A 23,928-nucleotide genomic window follows, 5' to 3' on the forward strand; every position below is an offset into this window, starting at 1 on the left:
GTTAAGTGTCTTGTCAGCGCTAATAAAATGACGATACAAGTCGATCTTAATAAAAAATAATGGGGAAAGTACACTTTACCCCCATGATGTATCCACCTATTGGCAATTTGACGCCTAATGTTTAAAAATTGATAAATGACCCTCCTAATATAACCAACTTTGGCACTTAAACCCTTCCGTCCACTTAATCCATCCAAAGAGACGGAAAAGAGGTCACATGCAAGGCATATGACCACTTAAAGCCTAACTTTCCAAAATCACCCATGCTTCTATTCAAAACACATCGTTTCATTTAATGGCCAAAACACACCGTTTCATTTAGGCTTTCTGCTGCATTTTGAGCGGACTCTGTTGTTTTCTCATCATCCTTCTCAGCTTCCTTGCTGTTTGGGGCTGGATAAACAGGGTTGGTGCCATGCATGCTTTCAACAGCAACACTATCGACGTGGTGAATATACACAACGTGGAAGAAATAACACTCCTGAGAGAAGGCCACTTCGCTGTCCTCTCCCCTCAGAATCCTCTCCTCCTTTTCTTCTCGTTCACATAGTTCAGGTCCTTCTTGTCGATAGCCGGCAGCACCCCAAGAGCTTGCTCTCCACCAGGTCGTCGGGACGCCCCCACCAAAAATCACAAGAACAACCAGACTGGAGGGGAGGTTTCTATTTTTTGGCTTTGTTCGTGGTCCACCGACTCGATATTCTTTCCATAACCTGTAGCACAAATCCCGTTGAATGGAGATTGTTTTCTTTTCCAAAACAAGGACCGAACCATGCAAACCCGGTAGCATTAAGACATGGTTTTCTTGAGCATCAAGAGCAGCACCAAACATGGCGTGCAGCAGGAGAGACATGCGTGTTTCTTTGTTCAAAGTGACTTTTGCATGTAGCTTTCAACTCCTCGACTGAAGTTTGGGAGGGTTTTGAAAGCTATGTGTTAGTCTTGTGATCTGTTCAGGTATAATATTACCTTTGAGGCCGAGGAGCTTGCTGATGGAGGCCAGACTAAGACATATCAAGCTGTGGTGCGTAGCAGGATACCGATAGATGTTAATATCTCTGTGCTGTCTTTCCAGGACTGTGAGTGAGTGAAAGGTAAAGGAATTACATTTAAAGGATATCAATTTGTTTCATTCTTCACAAATTTGTTTGTTTCTAGTGCGTTAATTGATTCACTGCGACTTATCTTATACATGTGTTAAGTCTGTCTCTCGTGAAGAACCTTATTTATCTATCAATTGTACTTTATCCAGTCTTATGAATCAAATCTAAGACAATGTTGATTGCTATTTTTTCATTTTTATTTGTTTGAACATGGAGAAATTGGTAATTTAAGTGAAAGTTTTATTGATTTATGATGTTCAGCTCTCATTTTTTGTTTTAAGTAGGTTCAGGCTATCATGGGAAAGAATGGGCTTGGAAAGGTCACACTCAATGTTAACTAGGTTAGTATCTTTATATCATCACCATGAAAGTATGGGTTGATTTTTCTTAACGAGGCATTTTAACATTGATCTATTGGTGGATTGCTGTATATATGCAGGTGAAGAGGTCGCATGTAATGAATGCATGCACGTGCCTCTTCAAAGTCCGCGGACAATGGAGTATGTGATTTCTTGAATTGCAATTCAGGAGACTGTGATGATCAGACTGAGTCAATCATCGAGCTCTTCATGGAGTCTGAGTTCTGCTTGCAGCCTCCAGGGATAGCCCAACAAGAAAATCAATGTTTGCTTGCCACGACACTCACTTATGATTTCGCATAAGTAATAGTTAGTGCATTGTCATTGTCTGCTTGGTTCTTCTGCCAAAATACCAGAGGCTATAAAATAGAATTTTGTAGACACGTGCATGTGCATGGAAGCCAGGTGTAACACGTCCATGTGATTATACATGGTGTGCTGTCAATCACCACCATGCCTTGCGGGAAGTGGTTGATGAGGATGATCCTGTCATGTGGCGTTGTGGGTGATAATACATGTGGTCCTTTGTACCCAAGCAAACATCGCTAAAAGAGTAGCTTCGACGGTGTACAAAGCCTCCCCAATATGGAAAAGGCAGAGGGTCGCCGTCGGCACCAGTCGGGCTCGAAGATATATAAGTCTGATGGAGGGTAAAAAAAGTCTTGGTTTTTGGGGGAACCATCATTGAGGAAAGAGAGCTGGTCTTGGAGCTGAAAGTCATCATTGAAGAGGAAGACCCAAGAGCTAAATTGTTGGGACTAATAACATTATCTGGGTTTTGAAGTTCATACAAAGCTGCCCAAATAATTGAACTAGCAGAAGAAGAATAATGGTTTGGGGTGCTTAAAGGAGGAGGAAGATGATGATTAATCCCACCAAGAAGCCTGTTAGGAGAGAAAGAACTCTGCCAGGTTGAGAGAAAAGGAGATGGAGATGATAGAGTTGAAGGAGCAGACAAATTGTTCGAGGAAAGTCCCAAATCTTTCCGAGCTTTGAGAATCACTGAGTGAACAAGAGCCTCTGAACAAGGGCCCATCCTGAGAACCTCTATGAAGATCCCAGTCATGATCGATACGTATTAGCGTGAGTGTGAAAATGTGGTTCACGAGATATTGGTACCCAAGCTTCACATATATACTTTAGCTTGACGGAGTTGGAAAAGTCCGGCAAGATTGGAGGCATGTTTGCTCTCTGAGAGAGAGATTGGGAGAGCTAGCTAGAGGAGGTTTGGTTGGGATATAACCAGGTGGTGCGAGGAAGGGGGAGGGTGGGGGATCGAAACTCACCGTTTTGAACACTAAGGGTAATTTTGAAACTTTGGCCTTTAAGTGGTCACATGCATGTGACCTTTTTTCCGTCTCTTTGGACGGATTAAGTGGACGAAAGGGTTTAAGTACCAAAGTTGGTTATATCATGGGGGTCATTTACCAATTTTTAAACATTGGGCGTCAAATTGCCAATAGGTGGATATATCAGGGGGGTAAAGTGTACTTTCCCCTAAAAAAATATAAATCTATTAAAAATAAGGAATATATGTTTTGGAAAATGCTACACTTACACCCACCTTTTTATAGCCACTTTTTACATCCCTAACGTGGCAACACCTACATCACATATTTTTCTTTTCTTTTTTTCTTTTTTCCGTTTTCTTCTTCAGAGGGTTCTTTTCTCTCTGTGGCTGCCACCGTTCGGAACTTGCGACATTCAGTCGAACGGCATGGAGGGTCAGGAACGGAGGCGTGCGGAGGGAGGCAGAGACGCTCGGGACAGCCGGCGACACTTGGGTTCCGGCCACGGGACGCTCGAGTTGGCCGGCGACGCTTGGGTTTCGGCCGGACGCGTGGTTTCCGACCTATCCTCTCATGGCCAGTTGCGTGGTTTGCAGCCTCTTTGTGTAGTTTCTGATCCCCTCTTGTTTTCTTTTCTTCTTTTTTTTTTTCTGTGTTTTTCTTCGCCCATGCCTCTATGTGGTGGAGGTGTTGCCATGTTAGGTCGTTAATTGTGGATGTAAGTGTAGCTACTCCTATATGTTTTTAATAGAAGCAAAGGCTATAGAAATCCAAGATATATATATATATATATTGATTATCGATGTGACTTGTGAGCCAACGTTTCTCGTTCCTTGCAATAAGATAACTTTTTGTTTGATGAGTTGTGGGAGATAACTTGAGAGCGAGAGAAACTTATTGAATGCATACATGCCCCATGCCTCTTAACAAAACGAGCTTCTCAAGAATTTTGTCTTTTTGGCCAGAAGCTTAATTTAATTGAAGTACACCCATAATTTCAACCACAATAGTAGGCAATCCATTATTTGCAACGAGATTTTTATTTATTTTATTTATTTATTTTCTAATTGATTTGCAAGGAGATTGACTTGTTACAAAATGCAACCCACCATCAAACAGTAGTTTACAAGATCAGTGATTATAATCCGCGGAGAATCGGAGAATATATCCCGTAATCATATAAAGAGTAATGTTTTTTACACAACATTTGTATACACTTTGTACAATAATATTGATGTGGAAATAAAATAACAATTAGTAAACAACTCAAAAAATAAAAAAAAAAACGAAAATCATTTTTCACGTCAGTAATATTGTTGTATAAATGTTGTGCAAGAAACATTATTCCATATAAAATGATCAACGATTCTCAGTAGAATATGTTGAAGTGATATGTTTCCTATATACAACAATTGTACACACTCTAGAACAACGCTAATGTGGAAATGATTTTCACAATAATTGTACTCAAATTTTTTTCACTTCACGAAAATAAAAAAAAAAAGCAGAAGTGAAAATCATTTCTAAATCAGCTTTGTTGTACAAAGTGTTTATAATTGTTGTGCATGAAACATTACTATGTGTTGAATTATGTTTGTTAGAGAGAGTATCTCAAAACGATTTGGAACCAAAAATATAATTTTTATTATTATTTATTGTAATTTCATAACTGGTTTAGAGGTGATTGACAATGTCATAAGTTTTTTTTTCTTTTCTTTTTTAAATTAACTGCCCTCTAGTCATTTATGGGGTGACCAACCATCATAACTAATTCTTTTATAACACTAACAGTAGTTTCTTTTAAATTTTTTTTTAATTTAGAGAATTAAATTACTTTTTTACTTTTTTATTTAAATGCATTCTATAATAGTTGAAGAAGGCACGAGAACGTTCATCTTTAAAATGGAGAGGATCCACCCTCACATCTGCCCTTAGGGGCGGTCGTACGCCATCCCTAGATATAATCACAAGTTTTATCTAGAGGTCGAGATATATGACTTTAAAATTGAATAATTTTTTTGGAAAAGAAAAAAAATTAAAAAAAAAAATTTGTCTATAATTAAATTGAAGATTTATTTTGAGAGTCGGCCCTCTAATAAAAATCCAGATTTGGGTGGCCCCCACCTACCTATTACAAATCAAAGCTGGGTCATCCCTGCGGCTGCCAAGAGTTCATATATATATATATATATATATATATATATATATATATATGATGAGAAGTAAACTGGTTAATTCATTTCCTTTGAAACCAAAATCAATCGATTGAATTAACCCAGACCATCTTATCCATGTTCAAAGGCGTTGCTCTCTTCCTCCTCGATCTGCAATAACAAAAGGGAGCAAAGCAAAGCTTGTAGAATCAATGCCGGAACAAGTAGCCATAATCGTCGGAGCTGGCCCCTCCGGCCTTGCCACGGCTGCGTGCTTAAGCCGCCAATCAACCCCATACATAATCCTCGAGAGAGAAGATTGTTTTGCTTCTCTGTGGAAGAAATATGCTTACGACCGTCTCCAGCTCCACCTTGGCAAGCAGTTCTGCGAGCTCCCCCACATGCCATTCCCTCTCTCTTTCCCAAAATACGTACCCAAAACCCTCTTCATACAATACTTAGACGACTATGTCTCCCATTTCAAGATCAGTCCCCTGCACCGGAGGACCGCGGAGTCGGCAGAGTACAATGAGGTCTCCAAGAGATGGCACGTAAAGGCAAGGAATGCGAGCTCCGGTGAGGTTGAGGAATATTTTGGAAGGTTTTTGGTGGTGGCGACTGGGGAAGCCACGGATCCTTATACGCCGGAGATTGAGGGATTGGACACTTTCTCCGGTGAGGTTCTTCATTCTACTCAGTTCAAATCTGGGAAGCAGTTCTCAAACAAGAAGGTTTTGGTTGTTGGGTCTGGGAATTCTGGCATGGAAATCGCATTGGACCTCGTAAATCATGGTGCCAAGTACACTTCCATTATTGTTCGAAGCCCGGTATGAATATCAAATCAATCTTCTTTTTTTCTTCAGAAAACTGCACTTATCAAATTAAAAAAATTAAAAAAAATTGAAAAATAGACACACTAAATTGACATTTTAAATTATTAGTAATAAATAAAGCTTTCTTTTTTTTTTTTCTTTTTTTTTTTAAAATTTGAATATTTGAGATTTCGTCCTAACTAGGTCCTTAAACACCTTGCAAAACGCTAATTCCACACTAGTTGAGTTAAGCCAGAAGGTCGAAGCTTAAAACTAATGCCTCGTGAATCGTGTCGCACTAAGGTCGTTTAATCAATCTAATTTTTATTGGATTATAAAATGCAGGTTCATATCGTGTCAAGGGAAATGGTGTACTTAGCGTTGATTTTGTTGAAGCGTATAGAGGTTGGCATGGTGGACTCGTTGCTGGTGATGCTTAGCAAGCTGGTTTTTGGGGATCTGAGCAAGTATGGAATAAGAAGGCCTAGCGAAGGTCCTTTCTATATGAAGGTTAAATACGGCAAGTATCCGGTCATCGACGTCGGCGCCTATAAAAAGATCAAGTCCGGTGAAATTCAGGTCAGAGTTTGAAAGTTTATAAAGTTCTTGAGGCCAGCTTTAATCATAATAACTTCACCCTTAAGTTTTGGTGACCAAGTTGGTGGTTGAATTAAAAAGGATTTTACTTCAATCATGTCTCTTTTGGGTAATTAATTTCTTTTCCAATGAAAAAATGGACTGTCATGATTCTCTGTTATTAAACTGTCTAAATTTTATAATAGGTAAATTTCGTATTATCAGCTGCTTGGAACAAATAACAGAAAATTTCAATTCTCATCCAACAAAATATAGAAGTGGTTTAACACTTTTGACTTTCGTACCCATCAAAACAATTGAGTTGACTCTTGTTTTGCTTATAATAAAAGCTACCCGAACGGCGCGTGAAAAACTTTTAGAATTACTTGACTATAATTGCGGGGAGATGCTAAGCCCATGCAAATGAGGCAAATGCATTTTATGTAATATATACATATATATATAGAGAGAAATGATTCTTTACCACCTAAATATACAACTTTTTACCACCTTGTCTATGTAGCAAGGTGGTCCCCCACTTTATTTTATTTTTTAAAAATAAAAAAACTCTAAAGTTAGTAGGGGACCACCTTGACACATAGACAAGGTGGTGAAAAGTTGTATATTTAGGTGGTAGTGAATCATTACTTTTATATATATATATATATATATATATATATATATATATATATATAGCTCTTATTTGCTTTGATTGTGGAATGATTGTTGACTGGTTGACTGGGCCGGGATGTATGATGTAAACGCAGGTGTTGCCGGCGGAAATAGCAAGCGTGAGTGGGAAGGACGTACTTTTCGAGGACGGCAAGGCACGTTCATTCGACACAATAGTTTTTTGTACTGGCTTCAAGAGGTCCACAAACTTGTGGCTTAAGGTACAAGCTACTAGTTGATAAGGGATAAAGTTGTCCAGTTATATATCTTTTTTAACAAAAAAAAAATAAAAATATCTAGTACTTTTTAGAAGATTATTAAATTGGGTCTCAATTCGTGATTGCGTAAGAATAAAGTGGCTATATACGTTAATATTAATCCTACATCCATTTAATTAAATGAATCGAATTTATTAATTTTAATCTATTAATTTTTTGTTTAGATTGTTGATCGCGTTAAAAATTGTTAATGGTATGTTAAACCTTAAGAAAAATCAATTTTTTAAGTCCTATTGTTTTGAGCAGGGGGATGGTTATCTTTTGAACGATGATGGCCTTCCGAAGCCAAATTATCCTGACCACTGGAAGGGAAAGAATGGCTTATACTGCGTTGGACTATCAAGAAGAGGACTATATGGAGCGAGTGTTGATGCACAAAATATTGCTAATGATATCAAGTCTCTCATGTAATGTTCCGGATAAAATTTTAAAAGAATCTTTTTATATTCAGTCGGTTGTCGTGGTTGACGATGAGGTCAACATAATAATACTTTGAAGAAGTGTTTTTTTGGTATTAATGTGAGATTTTAAATAGTAAATTATAGTTTGATTACGTCTTGTACACACAGGTGTCACATTTTCACTTACGTCATGTGTTAGACAGAATACAAGACACAAGCCATGATCAATGAAAAAAAAAAAGTTTTGTAGCAACTTTGGATTTGAAAACGGTGAATCAAATTAAGTTGGATGAAGTTGGAGAGAAGCATTAATTTATAAATTAAGGAGATGACTGCCTACTACATATACTTGGTGGACAGAGTTTTTCTTTAAATTGGGTTGAAGACACTTCTTTCAACTTAGTCTCTAAAGCTGCCATGTGTCTTTAAAACCTGTGATTCTCACAATTTTTTTTTTTTTTAAAAAAAAAACACTAACAGAAAAAGCTACCGTTAAATCCAAATTTGTTTGTTTAACACAACAAACTTGATTGGCGTCTCTCTCTCTCTCTCTCTCTCTCTCTCAGCCGCGTCTCTTAGAAACATGGAAAAAAGTGTTTGGTCTATTCATCTTCTCTTTCTCGCACGTCCAAGGAAATCCAAGCATCTCTCTATTGCCTTCCTGAACTTCTCCCTCTCATATATGGTTTTCTAGGTAGCATGTTTTTTGTGGATCTAAATTTCATTTGCTTAGGATTTTGTTATTGGAAAATACTACACTCACTCACTGACGTAACAGTAAAAATTACTATTAGATCTAAAATTCATTCAAAATTTAATAATAATTTTAGCTGTCATATCAAAAAATTTATATTTTGGAGCATGAAAGTCAGAGTTTGCATGGCATTTTTCTTTTGCTATTTGGTTGTATAGGGTGCAGAGGAAGAAATTAGGCTCTTCTTGCATTTCAACTGATGAATTCTGAGATAATTTCTTACAAGTTCCAGCATGCTAGTCAGATTCTCCGTAATAGTCAAGTTTGACAATTATATCGTTTTTTTTTTTTTTTTTTTTTTTTTTTTTTTTTTTTTTTTTTTTTAAACATAGTAGCCAAAATTATAATTTTTGTTCTAAAATGAACTCTTCACACAACAAACTATTGTTTTTTTTTATTTATTTTTTTTATTTATTTTTTTTTTTTTTTTATCTCTCTCTGCCACTCTCTATGGTCTCTCTCTGCCTTCTCTCTCTCTCTCTCTCTCACTCTCTCTCTCTGGTGGCTCTTTCCCTCTATCTCTCTTCATCGTCTTCCTCCGCCAAAATCATCCACAGAAAATCTAGAACCAAAACACCCAAAAAATTTAACCCAAACCCAAACACAAACACCTAGATAAGCAAAATACCCACGACGACACATATGCAGTGCACAAACACTGATTCGTTTATTACGTCGCAATTATTTGGCAACTGAAGGCCCTTGTAATTGGAGCTTTGGTACTTGCAGAGATGGGGTGTCTAAGGCACACTGTTGGAAGCTAAAAAAATAAAAATATATTAATTTCCCATGAATTCCCATCTCTGAATACATACCATTTGGTATGGAGCAGCCTCCTACGATTCCTTTCGCCAATGGAGGGGAGAGAGATTAGAGGGAAGAGTGAGCGAGAGTGAGTGCGAGAGAGAGAGAGAGAGAGAGAGAGAGAGAGAGAGAGAGACAGAAGTGGAATAAAATTGAATAAAAAATTATATTTAATTAAAATAGAGAATGAAATAGATAATTTGCTGAAGTTTATATTGAAAAAAGAGAAAGCAAAATAGAAAAGTGAGCTTTTTGAGGAGTTAAAATAGCTCTGGTTGCTGGAGATGCTTTTAGAGGTTATAAAAGCAAGCTGTGCTAAATCATTTGCACCATTCCCTATTGGTATTTAGAACATCTGTTATCGAACTCTCAAATTTGAAAGTTTCACCAAATTTTAGAGTAAAATTAAAATTTCCTCCGTACATCAAACTCTTCAAACTTTTCCCAAAATAAGTTACGTCAAAAAACCTCTCCAAATCTAACCCCAACATTCCTTATGCCATTTGTTTTTCTTTATCATTTTCTTTCCTTCTCCCGCTTCTTCCCTCTCTTCCTTGGTGCCCCTTTTCTTTTCCTTTTCCTTTTATGGGGATTTCGACTTGGCGAAGTTGAAGAAGATGGAGATCTGCATCTAGGCTCCTGCAACAAATTTCCTTTTCCTTTCCTACAGCAATCAAATCGTAATACTGGGCTCCACCAACGGCTTGATCTGCATCTCCAACGTGGCGGAAGACATCGCCCCGTGGAACCCATCGATCAGAAGGCACAAGGTCATTCCCTTTTTGCCTTGTATAATACAAAACATAAGTGAATTTCATTCTTTGTTTCAATTGATTTAGAGTTTGAAATTGTGGTTTTCAATTGGTTGTTGAGTTGTAGGTTGAATTTGTTGGAGTTTTCTTCTGATTGGATGGCCGAATGGATGGGTGTTGATTAAGGGAGTTTATGTCCTATTTTGGTTGATTTTTCCTTTTATTGAGGATACTGCTATGGTGCAATTTTGATGTTTATGAAAAGTAGTTAAAATAGCGAAATATTTAGAGAGTTCGATGTAGAAAACTTTTTAAAAATGATAGATAAAATAGCAAAAATAGATTGTTTGACTAAAATTTGGAGAGTTTAATACCGATGCTCTTAGTGGATGCAATTGCAGGATGCAGGTTCCACTGGTGAGCATGGGTTGATGAGCTTTCAACGTCCAACAATAAATGTACTTGTACTAATAGCATTGAATAGACTTGAACTTTCTATTTTTGCAAGTTTTTCATACCAGATTTATTTTTTCACCTTTTTATTGGGAAAAGTACACATATCTCTTTCAAATTACCATTCAATTGTCAATGTTTCCCACAAACTATTAATTGTGTCAATGTTCCCCTTCAAAACTACCAAAAAATGTCAATGTCCCCCTTAAGACCAACAAAAATATAAAAATGACCCCAAATTTTTTTCAATAAGACAAAAATTTCCTTACAAATTTGAAAAGAATTAAAACTAAAAATAATAAAAAAATAATAAAAAAAATAATAATAATAAAAAAAAAAAAAAAAAAAAAAAAAATTTAAGAAAAAATGGAAAGAAAAAAAATTTTGAAAAACGAAAAAGAACGAAAAAATTAAGAGAAAAAAAAAACTAAAAATTATAAAAACAAATTTTTTTTTTTTAAAAAAAAAAAAAAGAAGAAAAACTAGTTATTGTTTTTTTTTGTTTTTCTTGTATAATTTTTTGTTATTTTAGATTTTTTTTTAAATAATTTCTAATTTTTTCTTTTAAATTCTAATAATTTTATGAGGAGTATTTTTGTCATTAGGGGGACATTGACATTTTTTGGTAGATTAGGGAGGACATTAACACAATTGGTAGTTTTTGAAAACATTGACAATGAAGTAATAGTCTGAGGAGGTTATGTGTGCTTTTCCCATTCTTTATTTTTTGAGAAAGTTATTGAAAGCTGAGTGAGTGAGAGAGAGAGAGAGAGAGTATACAAGTTTGGAAGAAACTCTATCCATACTTGGTTTGGCTGTATGCGAAATCAAGACAATATGCTAATTTCCAAGTGCAGTAAAAAACTGGCAATCTACGGTAATCAGCACGGGTAATGCTTGGGTGAAGCACTGTCACTGACTATCTCAGTTTTGGAAATTTTGTATTGATGTTGAGAGGCAGTTCGTCTCTTTCGATAACTGCTTTGTTTCCTAGATCAGAACATCCATATCCATGCCAGGTGGCTCTGTCAAGCGCAGTTACCATCACAACCATGAATTTGATCTCTATTCAAAATTTCAAATTCTACTCCCTCCTTTCCTTTTCAGAGTAGGATTTGGCTTTGAATATTTTTTAGGTGTGCTAAGTGGCTGTCTCAAGCAGTTACCATTACATCATTACCTTCTAACATATTGTGCTCTACCTATTCCAAATAATAGATGTGGAAAATTGTTCCAATCAAAACTACAACAACCCCCCCTCCCCCACAAAATAAAAAATAAAAAATAAAAAATAAAGAAAAGGAAAGAGAGAAAATAAAAAGAAAGACCTAAATAATGTTACAGCAGGAAAACAGAGAGCATGCTGTGGAGTAACCAATGAGTTGGCCTATGCTTCCTAAGTATGAATGCTATGAGAAAAATTGAGATTTACCTCTCAACATATGGTAACTATGCCCAGAGGAGTCCGTCTAAGCCAATTTCCAAATTTGAAACCGGACTCTCCCCAAAATCCTGATCTATTGCTTGGTTGTCTCCCCATAAATCTACATATGGCTCCGACAGATCAGAAGATCTTTCTGATGGAATACCATAATCTTTGAGAATGCAGGATGAAGCAGCAGTAGCTGCTTCCCTCTCCAAAACAGCAATGTAATTGTCTTCAAATTCAAAAACTAGATGCTTGTCTTTGCATGCTGATCAAGGTCAGAGACAACCATAAGAAATGAGAGTAAGAAGAGAATGGACAGGAAACAGACAAGGCATGTTACCACTTACAATCAATAAGGTGTGCTAGGTGATGGATGTTCTTTATTCGACTTCCATTGAATTTCAAAACCTGCAATTGTTTTTGTCTGAGTATATTTATATGGAAGTGGCAGTGCACGCCAAAGTTGTAGGTGGTAATAGGTAACTTACTTGCTGATTGCTCATATCCTCGTACCCAATGTTCACTTCATTTGCTAAGACCTATGAAAGTAAAAGAAGATAAGCAAAACTGTACTACAAACACCAAGTCAACAACATAATTTCTGCTGGTTCTATAACATGAGCATGTAATCAAGCCGGGTATTAAAGTGGTTGACAGTATCTCGGGGTTAACTTAAGTTGGATACGGACGCTGTTGGTTTGGAATCAAATCTAAGCACACCCCTTACCCTTGGGTTAAAAGAAAAAAAAAAAAAAAAAAAGCTCAATTTCCTGGAAGAACAGTGGTTCACTGCAATGGGATATGATTCTTCTCTAATGAAATGAATAAATAACAAGGATATAGAACCTCTGCCAGTTCCTTGAGCTAATCACAGAAGCACAGAAGAAAATAGCATTTAGTTATAAATGTATGACAGGATATTCATAGAGTACAGCCGTTATCTCAATAATTCCATGCCTATTGTTGGAGAAAACAGTAAGTAGCTAACCTGTGATAAGATCACAATCTGTTCCCCTTTGAACCTTGCCAAGGAATAACGTGCCTTTGCCAGTAGTTTCAACTAACCACAAGAAAGACCAACTAATCAAACTTCAAACCAATATTTTGCAATTTGGTAATCAAATATCAATTTGGACTACTATTGTGCTTAAAGGAGTCCTTTACAATTCACAACTTACCCCTATAGTCTCTTCACACTCCTCACTGTCAAAAAATAAATCCAAAAATAAGAAAGAACATTAGTTAGTCATTAGAATTAATAAATGTTCAAAAATAACGCGTGCGTGTGTGTACAGGAAAAGGAAAATGTCTCTATGAAAAGGTTTTCTACATTGCTGAGTGCCAGGAACTTAAAAAAAAAACCCACGCGCACACAAAACAAAAAACATACTCTATCAGAGGTTCCGAGAGTGGGGTAAACACCAAACCAGCAATTATTATATAAGAAGGCTGATCTCCATCAATATGATAGGGAACCTTTAAGTGAGAGCACAAGAAACCAAACTAATTAGCATCAGGACATGAAACTTACAAGTGAAACTAATGCATTCCATCATTAAATACAGAATCAATATTCTAATCGCATACCAAATGCACTCGAGGATTCAAATCCGCTTGAACTTTCATGAACTTTCCCGCTCTAATTATACCAAGCTCTGCTACATCACCAGCAAATCTGTACAAGAGAATCATTATTAAAAATGACAACATTATCATGGATACGGCATTAAAAAAACTGCAGGAAAGAATCATCATGGATTTCCTGGGGCACAAAGAGTGAAAAAAAGAACAAGTATTAGATTGAGTTAAATAATTCCTTGACTTAGAGGGCTTTACTTTTGACTAATGAGGTAGCGAAACGCAATGCGCTCATTGGATCGAAATGGCACTGTTCCTTCACATCCCACACGAACACCATCAAAGCTTACAATCACGTCCCCCTGAAAAGAGCAAGTGCTTTTAAAGTTTAGAACATATATTGGTAGTCAGCATTCTTTTTTTTCTTTTTTTTTTACAAGTAAATATAGTAGTCAGCATTCTTAGGAATGCTACGGAAAAAAAAGCACCAAAATCTGAAAAGCATAAAGCATATTAGCCTTTTCTTTTTATCTTAGGCAAGGTTGTTCTATTAGGCCAATAAAAATCTGAACAATTACAAAAATGTCCAATTTTGAATCACATATGTAAAAATAAGGGTAATGCAGCAAGGATGTCCATAGTTTATACATATATATGAGATTAATTACAAAGTTGTAGTCCAAGATAGACCAAACTCAATCAAAATGCCCTATTTATGATTATGCTTTGACACCAGAGCTAACTTAAGAGCTACTTCGATATAACACATGCATTGCCATTGGCTTTTCTCCTATTATTGTAGCTTTTGACTTTACATGGTCATTTCAAAACAGCTTTCAAAGTATCCATAAAATAAGATCAAAATGATCAAAGATCTAATATACTATATACGTTGAGAAGCACTAATGATCCAAGGATCCCTTTCTGGCGACTGTTTTAGAAGGTAAAAGAGCAACTCAGTGTATCAAGTTCTGCAAGCTGCAAATGGTAAACACACCTCCTTTAAGACATTATTTGCATCGGAAGTGGGTTCAACTCTTCGTACCAGTACACCCTGCAGAAGTCAGATATTGTGAGGAAACATGTGAGAAACCTAAACTAATCGGCAGACATAGGGCTACCAAGTTCACATACAGATAAGGATAAGAATTGACATCGTGTTTATGAATTCATAGCCATTGATATCTCTGCAAACATTTATAGAACTTTATATTACTCCAGCTGATTCAAGAAACCTTTCTAAACTAGATAAACAGACATACCTCATTAGACTTTACTCTTAAGCATGCACGTAGGGCTGGATTCTCCAACTTTTGCAACAATACGCCAAGGCAAGGGAAACCTGAAAGTTAATGTTTAATATATTATTGGGACATTTTCATGTGAGATTGAATGGTTAAGTTAGATTACTTGGTCTGAGTCACAATAACCACAACTAAGAGCTAAGAGAGAGAGATAGAGAGAGTTCCATGTGGCTCATCGATATTTAAAGGGATTGATGCTACTAAGATCTATTACTTTCATAACTCAGTTGCATTTGTCTTTGCTTATGTCTAACTCTAAATCATGTGATCGTGTGCATTACAAGTAAGCACAAAGATCCAAAGACATTTAAACAAATGTATAATCTCTACAATAAAAATTCCTATGAAGAAACAACTTTTTTATTGGATGGGTTAGAGTGGGTCATGCCCCAAAGGGTGGTGGAGTGGTTAGCTAGCTAGAGAAGTCAAGTTGGACCAAGAATTTATTTCAAGCTCATTTTCAAGAGGGTCTTCGGCTGGTGGGTTTTGAGTTTGGGTGGCACTCTCCTCCGGCGATGGACGTTTGAGTCTTCGGTTTGCTAGAATGGAGCGGTGCTTCAGAATCTACAAAGTTCCGTCAATTACGGTGACATTAAAGCTTCTTCGAGGTGTAGGAAAGTCAAGGCCATTAGGTCGTAGGGTTGTATGCCTTGGGGGTTCTTGTGGGTTGTTCGCTGGTGATTCTTCAGTTTCTAGGTTTTTCTTGGTTTTTTTGGGTGCGTTGCTTGGGTTCTTTTGTGGGTTGTCTTTTGGGTGTTATTCAAGTTTCTAGGTTTTGTCGTGGGGGCTTTCTGTGGGTTTTTGTTCGGATTTTTTCGGGTCAGCTTTGGCTCTCTTGTGTATACTTCTTGTGTACGTAGGGGCGCCTTATGCTTTTCTATAAAATTTTACTTACTTATCAAAAAAAAAGAAGTCTGGAGGACAGCTCCTTTGTGCTTAATTTGATGTATTTGGAGAGAATGTAATGCTCGGAGCTTCAAAGATTGTAAGAGAACAGTAATAGAGTTAAAAGCTATTATGTTCAAATCACTTTTTGTTTGGATGGCGGCTTACAATAGTTTTTGCTTTTCTAATTTTCAAGAATTTCTGGATTTGTGTTCTTCTCCTTAAATGGGTGTCTCTCTTATATGCTTCCAATGTACTTGGATTGTGCCCCTTTGTGCATTCTAATAAGATTGAATTACTTATCAAAAAACAGCTTTACTGGAAAATGGTAGTGACAAGAAGCATTGACTTAATTATTAAGAAAAAAACAAACTAGATAACAAACCAAAAGCGACAATTATAGAGCAGGGAAAATACACCACGGTTTGGGGTGAGTTCAAACTGTCAACTGTAATTCAAAAAGTTATATTTTACCAAACCTGATTGTACTTGCTTTTTACTCATAAGTTTAATTTTTATTTTTTATTTTTATAAGTAATTCATGTTAGAAAGTGTAGAGAGGCACAACCTAAGTACACATGAAATATACAAGAGAGACCCTCAACTAGGGAGAAGTAGAACACAAATCCATAAAATCAAAGAAACTAGAAAAACGAGAACTGGTGTTACTCATGAGTTTAATGTATTTACATTGGAATGTGATTGCCTTTATATTTTCTGAACTTTCTTTTTGAGGCATGTGACTTACACATGCGAATTTTAATGAATGGAGATTAAAAAAATATTAAAGGATGTGATCTCATATGGATAAAGTGCAACTTTTAAACACAAAGTAACTAATCAAAATGGACCCAAACCACAGGGGAATAAAATATAAGTAACCTTATAGAGTAGCTAGAACAGATTATGAAGGCATAATTCTTGTTCAAGGATAAAGTACAAAGAGTATAATTGATAAGTTAGTCTTCTCACGAGTAGCCTCAACTCTTAAATTGAATAGAATTGGGAAGAAACCTTGAGAATCATGTAAAGATAAACATGAATTTACATCCTTAAAATTGATATGATGAGAGGTCTATACCTTCTGCTTACTTGATCTTTGGTGCAGTATCATTGTTTAATAAAATCCAAAATGCCTACAAATACATAGATCTAGCAGAAAAAGAGCCCTAATTGTGCCTTATATATAGATGAAGGTCAAGAATCGTTTCTCACCTGTGTATTTCCCATTCCTTTCATAGTCCTCGAGAAAATGAGACACGACTGTAGTTGGAATTACATATCCAATATTCTCAGCCTCTTCAGATCTGTAAACCTAAAGGAAATGTCTCATAAAAACATAATAGACAAAAAAACAAGTGGTCTTTACACAGGCGGGAGCAAAAGATACACAGAATTATTGGTCAATAAAAAACTAAGAAAACAGCATTGCATAATAGAGGATAACCTTGATAGTGCGCCAGAAAATTTACCTGAAATGCCACTCCAATGCACTCCCCCTGATCATTGAAAGCAGGGCCACCACTATTACCTAAAATCTAGCAAGAATAAGCAGTTGCTATCACACAGATAGGGAATAATGTTTGGGCTTACCAAAAAGGAAAACGATAGAGAGGAAAAAGGAAGGGGTATAACTTGTAATATTTTGAGCAGTTGAATATAAGCGCCTTTCAAAAGGAAAGTGCATCAATTGGAGAAGTTTCAACTTGAAAGGATTAAGAATATAAACTTAATTTTTACACCCACCAGGATTTATGGCCGCATCAATTTGAATTCCTAACAAATCAGATGATCCATGGGCATATGATGTCACCTGATGATATAGAGTTGGTAAGAAACTTAATATTATATTTTTGTTTAATGGCAATCTGGGATAGACATAACCAAGGGCATCAAAGAGACTAGAAATCAAACCTCTATGCGTGATACAACTCCTTTTGTCACTGATATGGTGTCCCCTCCAAGGGGATATCCGACAACAGTTACTGCATCCTACCCATTGATAAAGCAGTACAAAAAACAGTTTAATAGATTTGCCTAGAAGAGATGTTTACAGCACACATAAAGAGGATTTCCTTTCTATGAAGTAAGAATCTTCAAATAATAGCAGCAAATTTTCACATATCCATAATATATGCAAGTTAAATAACCTTACTACAAGTGGTATGTCAGATTAACAAAAAGGAACTATACCCAACCCTATAACATTTGATGTTATGTTTGGATTAGGCGGACAGATATAGCTTTTAAATCATGCAGCAGATAGAGTTCTTTGAGTTCAGAGGATCATTAGTTAAATGCTAAATATAGACTTTTTCATGCAATAAAGTTATGTTGTTTGGTTATATGTCATTATTATACTGAACAGGAAATCATCCTTTCAATCAAGGTGAACAACTCAACCCAAGGCCTGTTAATTATTGAAAACTGAGGTACAAATGACAACATGCCTCTAACAAAATGGGGTAATTTAGACCTGAAGACATGGCAAGCGCCCAAAATTGAGTGATTCTGCTCCCTCCCAAAATTCCTTGCTTTCTACTGAAAGCAATGCTATATCACAATCAACACCCCTTGCTAAAACCTGTCGATAAGACCACTGTGAATAAGTAAAATAAACTCCAACATCTTATCAAAGCTGAATAAGCTTTGCACCATCTTGACTGAACAACTTTGAGGACATTCTCAATAGACTTTAACAGTTATGCAGTTAAAAACTATCTTCCGATTTGGTTTTCCTACCCGATAAGAAGCAAAACAAGTTATAGAAGTCCAAGCACATCCAAGTCCCTTAAAAACCATTAATATAAAACACATACGATGCAACTTAGAGGCAAAATACATCTTATAAATGTACCATAAGGACCATACCATCTGAAACTGAAAAACTTAAGCAAGCACTCAGTCCAAGCAACTCAGCACCTTGCTTGACTAACATGACTGTAAAAAATTAATTGAGCTCAAGGATTACAAGTTCAGCTATATATATATATATATATATATATATATATATATATATATATATATGCAAATCAAAGCATAATCATCAAAAAGGTTTACAATCCTATGTTGCCTAAAATAATGGCCATAGGTAGATCAGCTGTAAACAAATACCTCATATGTCAAAAAAGACAATGTTCATTCAAAACAAATTTTATCCCATATTTTTGCTTACTTTTTTCATTCAATTTTAACCTTCTCTTGACAATTAATCTCAACCCCAGTAATTCTATTTGATTTTAGTCTCGTTTGCTTTGGCCCAACTAAAGAATTTTAAGAACCAAATCCCTTTTGACAAACTTGTAACAGACAGACCTGTATAACCAAAACCATTGATACTCACATCCATGGAATCCATTCCAAATCCCAGGGAATCCATCCATGCTCACTTATGTTCCACATGTAATACATCAATTCATAATGATTCTTTACTTTATGGTTTGTGGTTTTGTACCTTCAGATATTATGAAGATAAACAAAATCATAATACTCTTGTAGGATTCTCAGCCTCAAAAGATATTTATCATCGAGAAGAATCATCATGTTGTGATTTTTGAGAAACATACTCAGAAAGCACAGCGGTAATTTCTGTAGGAGCAATACCTTAGCCACATATTTTGTATCATCTCCCCTTCTCTTCACTTTGACCTGAAATCATTGAAATAAAATTAAAAATTAAAAAATTAAAAAATTAAAAAAAAAAATGTATTAGAAACCCAGACATTACAAGGTAAACTAACCAAAAACTAACAGAAAATAAAATAAATATCTGATAAAGATTAACACCGAGACAATTAACAATTGGACTTGTGAATCTCTGTCCTAGTTCCTGAACATTAAATACTTCATTGAAACGATAAGTTCAAAGGGTCCAGGTGATGTAGAGGAAGTTCGAGCTTCATATGCAAGGGGTTGCATAGTTAGAATTTGAACTTACCTACCTACTTCTAGATATAGCAGGCAATAGAAGCTCCACATGCAAGGTGCTGCATTCATTGTTTTGATGGGCATTTTGAAAAGTTTAGACACAATGATTTATATACAACTGGTTTCAGGCTTATCATAGTGTTTTGACATATTAGTAAATTACCTGTGTATGATATTCAACACAATGTGCATTTGTCAGAAGTTTCCCATCCCCAATCATGAAAGCACTGCATAAAAGAGAGGGCCAAAATAAAAAAGCTTATAAGTAGTTAATTACAGAAAACGAGTAAACCACAAGACTTAAATAAAAAGAAAAAATCAAAGCAAGTGGCTTCAATTAATTGAAGTACTTTCCACATTCTTCAAGAACAACTAGCAGCTAAATATTTAAACTTGCCTTCCAGTGCTTGTAAATTGTCTTTGTTTTTGCCAAGGAAGGGAATAGTCTGGGGCAGTATGGGTGCAGTAAACCTAGACAAATGCCAAAGAAAACGTTTCATTAATATATAGCAAATAATTAAAACACAAGTACTGACATATACTACAAAATCCGACACAAAACTTACAAATCATCCTTAATGAACTAACGTTGAGAATATATCTAATGCGAAATGAAAAATTCTGTCTACACAGAGAGGAATCCGGACATCCATCAATGGATCCTTTGACAGGATATAACTGTAACCCCTCACCCCACCCCAAAAAACATATAGCAGTTATATGTATCTTGACCAATTTTACAGCAGAAGCGGTCTATCTTGAAAAGAGCTCAGGACGCATTCTTTACTCATCCTTGGAACATCATATAGCTCTTTAGAGCAGAATGAGCAATGGGCTCTGTGCACGATAGGGACTCCCTGGACCCAAAAAAAAATGTGTTGATAACTTGACTGGTTATCCCTGATATCCAATTAACACTTTTGCTATATGTTCAGTGAATTTATCATAAGCCAAGGGACTGGATATAGTCAACCAACTGAATTGTCTAAATTGTCTAAAGGATCCACATGAACCTTGCATCTTAGTGTACACTAAGATGCAAAGTTCATGTGGTCAACACAACACATACGAGCTACCCCAATTACAAATATATGAAGGTAAAATGCATGGAAAAGTTCAAGAAAAGCATGATATCCGGCTCCACCATCACTTAGCAGAGAACGAGTTGAAAACAATGGTTTAAAACTTTTACCTTCACAACAGCATTAAGAATAGCTCCATCTTGAAGATTCCCAGGTTCCACCTGAAATCAATGGAATCACTTTGTATGGAAAAAGAGTGAAAGGAGACAACCACGATTTAACTTGTTCAAATTGATTGTTTTATAAAATACACAAAGGAGAAAGACGATAGAAATTTCTAATACAACAGATCTCGTAAACAATTATATAATTTGAGTAAGAATTGTTAGAAACTGAAATCTCTAGGCCTTGAGAACCAAGTCATAATGTGGAAGGTTCATCACAAGGAAAAGTGTATTCAGAACAACAAATTTTCGTACACAAGGAAAATGAAAAAAAAAAAAAAAAAAAAAAAAAAAAAAAAAAAAAAAGGAAAGAAAGATACATTGAATCATCGACACAACCTTATCCTAGAGTAACTTTTGTAAGAATCCTACAGGCAAGCAGTATATCAATTTCCACTTGGAACTGAATGATCGAGATTGTACCTGCTGTTCCTTCATATCGAACATGAACTCCTTCTTGTCTTTTTTTTGTGCGCCATATGATTTAAAAGATGTTGATTGAGTACGATTAATATCCCCTCCACCGCTATTTCCATCAGCATATGAAAAAGGTCTTTCATCGTTTGATCTTCCAGGAATCTTCTTCTGTGGAACAGCTTCTTTCTGCATGTAGTGAACCAAAATTGTAAACTCAAATAAGACCTTGAACTAATATTTCGAATACATAGATCACACCAACAAAAGGGATTTCACCAAATTTTCTCTCCCACTTTTCCTCTTTACACTCCCTTACAATAGGCAACGAGACAATAAAGTTCTTCAAGCTTCAAAATATTGGTCTCTCTAACTGGGTGTCTCTTTCACTTGGGTTACGTCCTTTTGCCCTTTCTAATAAGATTGAATTACTTATATGAAGAGAAAAAAATATGGGTCCAACCTACCTCACATTGGGCCCATGTTCGAGATCATACTCTCTCTTGTTATATTCTAATATTCTCGTTGTGCTGTTTCTTTTCTTTTTCTTCTGAGAATGCCTCAAATGTGCAATCGGCTATAGGGTTTTCTCTTTTAACTTTTAAGTTATATATCATTACACCATATCAAAAGGAAAACATGTCTAGCAATTAACCATTGTTACAACACACACACACACACACACACATATATATATAAGCACCCCAACCAACTGCATGTGTCTGCTACACGAATCCGATATGTGCATCCATTAGACCTCCAAATACGTTCACAGTAACACTATCCACATGTCGTACACACCTAGATACTCAATGTCACATACACATAATTTATAATTTTTTTTTTTTCCGCACCATTAAATAAACCGAAACAATTGCTTCAAAAATAAAATTACCATTTTCACCAAATTCACTCCTAATTGTCTCATGAACACACAGACACACATAGAAAGAGAGAGAGAGAGAGAGAGAGAGAGCTAGGTTTACCTCTCTGTTGGATTTAGCGGAGGACGATGACGATGACGATGACGATGACGACGAGGAGCCTCTTTTCGGACTCGAAGCTTTGCTCCTGTGACTGATGGCTTTGGGAGTGATAGAGCCAATGGATCTCTGCGACGTGGCGAAGCGGCGGAATTTGACGGTGGAGGTGAGCACAGAGAAGCAGCAGCTTCCGACTACAACGGCCATTTGAACCGCACTGTCTCACTTCCGGTTTCCGTTCTTCCTTATCCTCTGCTTCGCTAAATTGGATTAGGTCGCTGATTTTTGGCGCCTCCGTGGTTTTGACCAAACGGGTTGCGTTTTTCTTCGTTATGGCAGCTGACAATATTTGGATGGAGTGGGCCTTAAACTTTAATATAAATAAATAAAAAAGCCCACTTTCAAATGGGATGGGCTAAGCTGAGGGTTCTAACTTCTAATGGAGTATCCTACAATGACCCAACCGGGATTTGATTCTTGTACAACACCAATACAACAATTGTACAACAATTCCTCACATGACCCTCATGTGAGGGATTGTTGTACAGTTGTTGTATTGGTGTTGTAAATCTAACATTTTCCGACCCAAAAAGGCATGTTCAAAAATGAGGATATTCGCTGCGTTTGGTAAAAATTTTTTTTTTTTTTTTTAGTAATAAAAAGTGATTAATGCGATATAAAGTATAAATGAGTTTTGAATTTTTTGTAAGGAAAAATGAAAAAAAAAAAAAAAAAAAAGTTAAAAAGTAATTGATGTGATATAAAAAAAAAATGAAAAAAGTTATTAAAAAGTGATTAATGTAATATGAAATAATGGAATGTTTTGATATTGATTTTTTTAGAGAAAAATGAGATGGTTGCCAAACAACCCTCATATGTACACTTGCAAATCATATAAAAAAAAGGTTCATATAATGTTTTGCACTCACATGTTGTTATGGGTATTATAATATTTATAATAAATTTTTTATAAACTGACGCAACAATCAACTGTCCACATTATACTTATCACGTAAACCTCTAAGCAATTAAATTTACCTTTGAGCGTTTGTAAGGTGATACGCATATTTTAACAATCACAAGTATTAAAATTTTTGTAAGGTTTATTTTGTAATTAAGAATGAATATGTATGATACAAATAGTAATCTTTTTTAGAATTTTTGCATGAGTAGTTTGCAAGTAGGTAGTTATTTCAAACTCAATGAACTACTTAAACACCCCATCGGAAAATGAAACAATCCATGTGATTCATTTCTCAAGCAAAAGAAAAGGTTATATAACAAGATTTAACCGATACAATCTACTCATATGCAATAGCGGAACCATGATTTTGGTTCACATAGAGCAAGATTAAACGATAGAGTTGACAAAAAAAATTTGAATAGATGTTTTAAAAAATATAACTAACGATATAAATAAACAATTCAACAAAATTGAAATTAGATATTTCATACAATGTTAAAAGGATTTACTGATAGATTTGTTAAATTTACCACAACATTAACTCATTTAGGATTTGATTGGAGCTCAATATGATGGCTTCACAAAAGAAGCAAGGTAATGTGTTTATTTTAATAACAATTAATGTGAGGTGCAATGCACTTGTATATTGTTTGAATTCGGAGGAGTCAGGTATATGTATGCTGTTATTGTTCTCACAATGGTAAAGAAATTGATCTAGTTGCCATCCAAATATCACTACAAAAATACAAGCATTTTGACGTGTGTCTACAGTACCCGTTACTGTAGACACGC

The 23,928-nt window shown here is 35.7% G+C and overlaps 2 protein-coding genes across 3 annotated transcripts; one reads left to right on the forward strand and one right to left on the reverse strand.

Moving 5' to 3' along the window:
• The first annotated feature begins 4,966 nt into the window (after positions 1 to 4,966).
• On the forward strand, positions 4,967 to 7,799 carry LOC133851033 (probable indole-3-pyruvate monooxygenase YUCCA10). Its single transcript, XM_062287326.1, has 4 exons — positions 4,967 to 5,731; positions 6,062 to 6,295; positions 7,060 to 7,185; positions 7,489 to 7,799. The coding sequence occupies exons 1-4, from the start codon at positions 5,117 to 5,119 to the stop codon at positions 7,651 to 7,653; spliced, it is 1,140 nt and encodes a 379-aa protein (XP_062143310.1). The 5' UTR covers positions 4,967 to 5,116; the 3' UTR covers positions 7,654 to 7,799.
• A 3,390-nt stretch (positions 7,800 to 11,189) lies between these two features.
• LOC133851946 (protease Do-like 2, chloroplastic) lies at positions 11,190 to 22,473 on the reverse strand. Of its 2 annotated transcripts, XM_062288583.1 has the most exons (22): positions 22,176 to 22,473; positions 21,199 to 21,378; positions 20,722 to 20,772; positions 19,927 to 20,000; positions 19,693 to 19,756; positions 19,206 to 19,250; positions 18,079 to 18,186; positions 17,517 to 17,594; positions 17,349 to 17,415; positions 17,075 to 17,133; positions 16,818 to 16,917; positions 14,676 to 14,755; positions 14,411 to 14,467; positions 13,672 to 13,775; positions 13,423 to 13,510; positions 13,226 to 13,311; positions 13,014 to 13,038; positions 12,824 to 12,895; positions 12,324 to 12,374; positions 12,183 to 12,243; positions 11,839 to 12,100; positions 11,190 to 11,431 (listed from the first exon to the last, which is right to left on the reverse strand). In XM_062288583.1, exons 1-21 carry the CDS (start codon positions 22,377 to 22,379, stop codon positions 11,856 to 11,858), a joined length of 1,899 nt encoding a protein of 632 aa, XP_062144567.1. In that variant the 5' UTR covers positions 22,380 to 22,473; the 3' UTR covers positions 11,190 to 11,431; positions 11,839 to 11,855. The 2 variants fall into 2 exon arrangements, with proteins under 2 accessions (XP_062144567.1, XP_062144566.1); XM_062288582.1 differs by lacking the exon at positions 11,190 to 11,431 and having other exon boundaries at positions 11,445 to 12,100.
• Between the last annotated feature and the right edge of the window lie 1,455 nt (positions 22,474 to 23,928).

Source organism: Alnus glutinosa, chromosome 12 (assembly GCF_958979055.1).
Source record: "Alnus glutinosa chromosome 12, dhAlnGlut1.1, whole genome shotgun sequence".
NCBI lineage: Eukaryota > Viridiplantae > Streptophyta > Magnoliopsida > Fagales > Betulaceae > Alnus > Alnus glutinosa.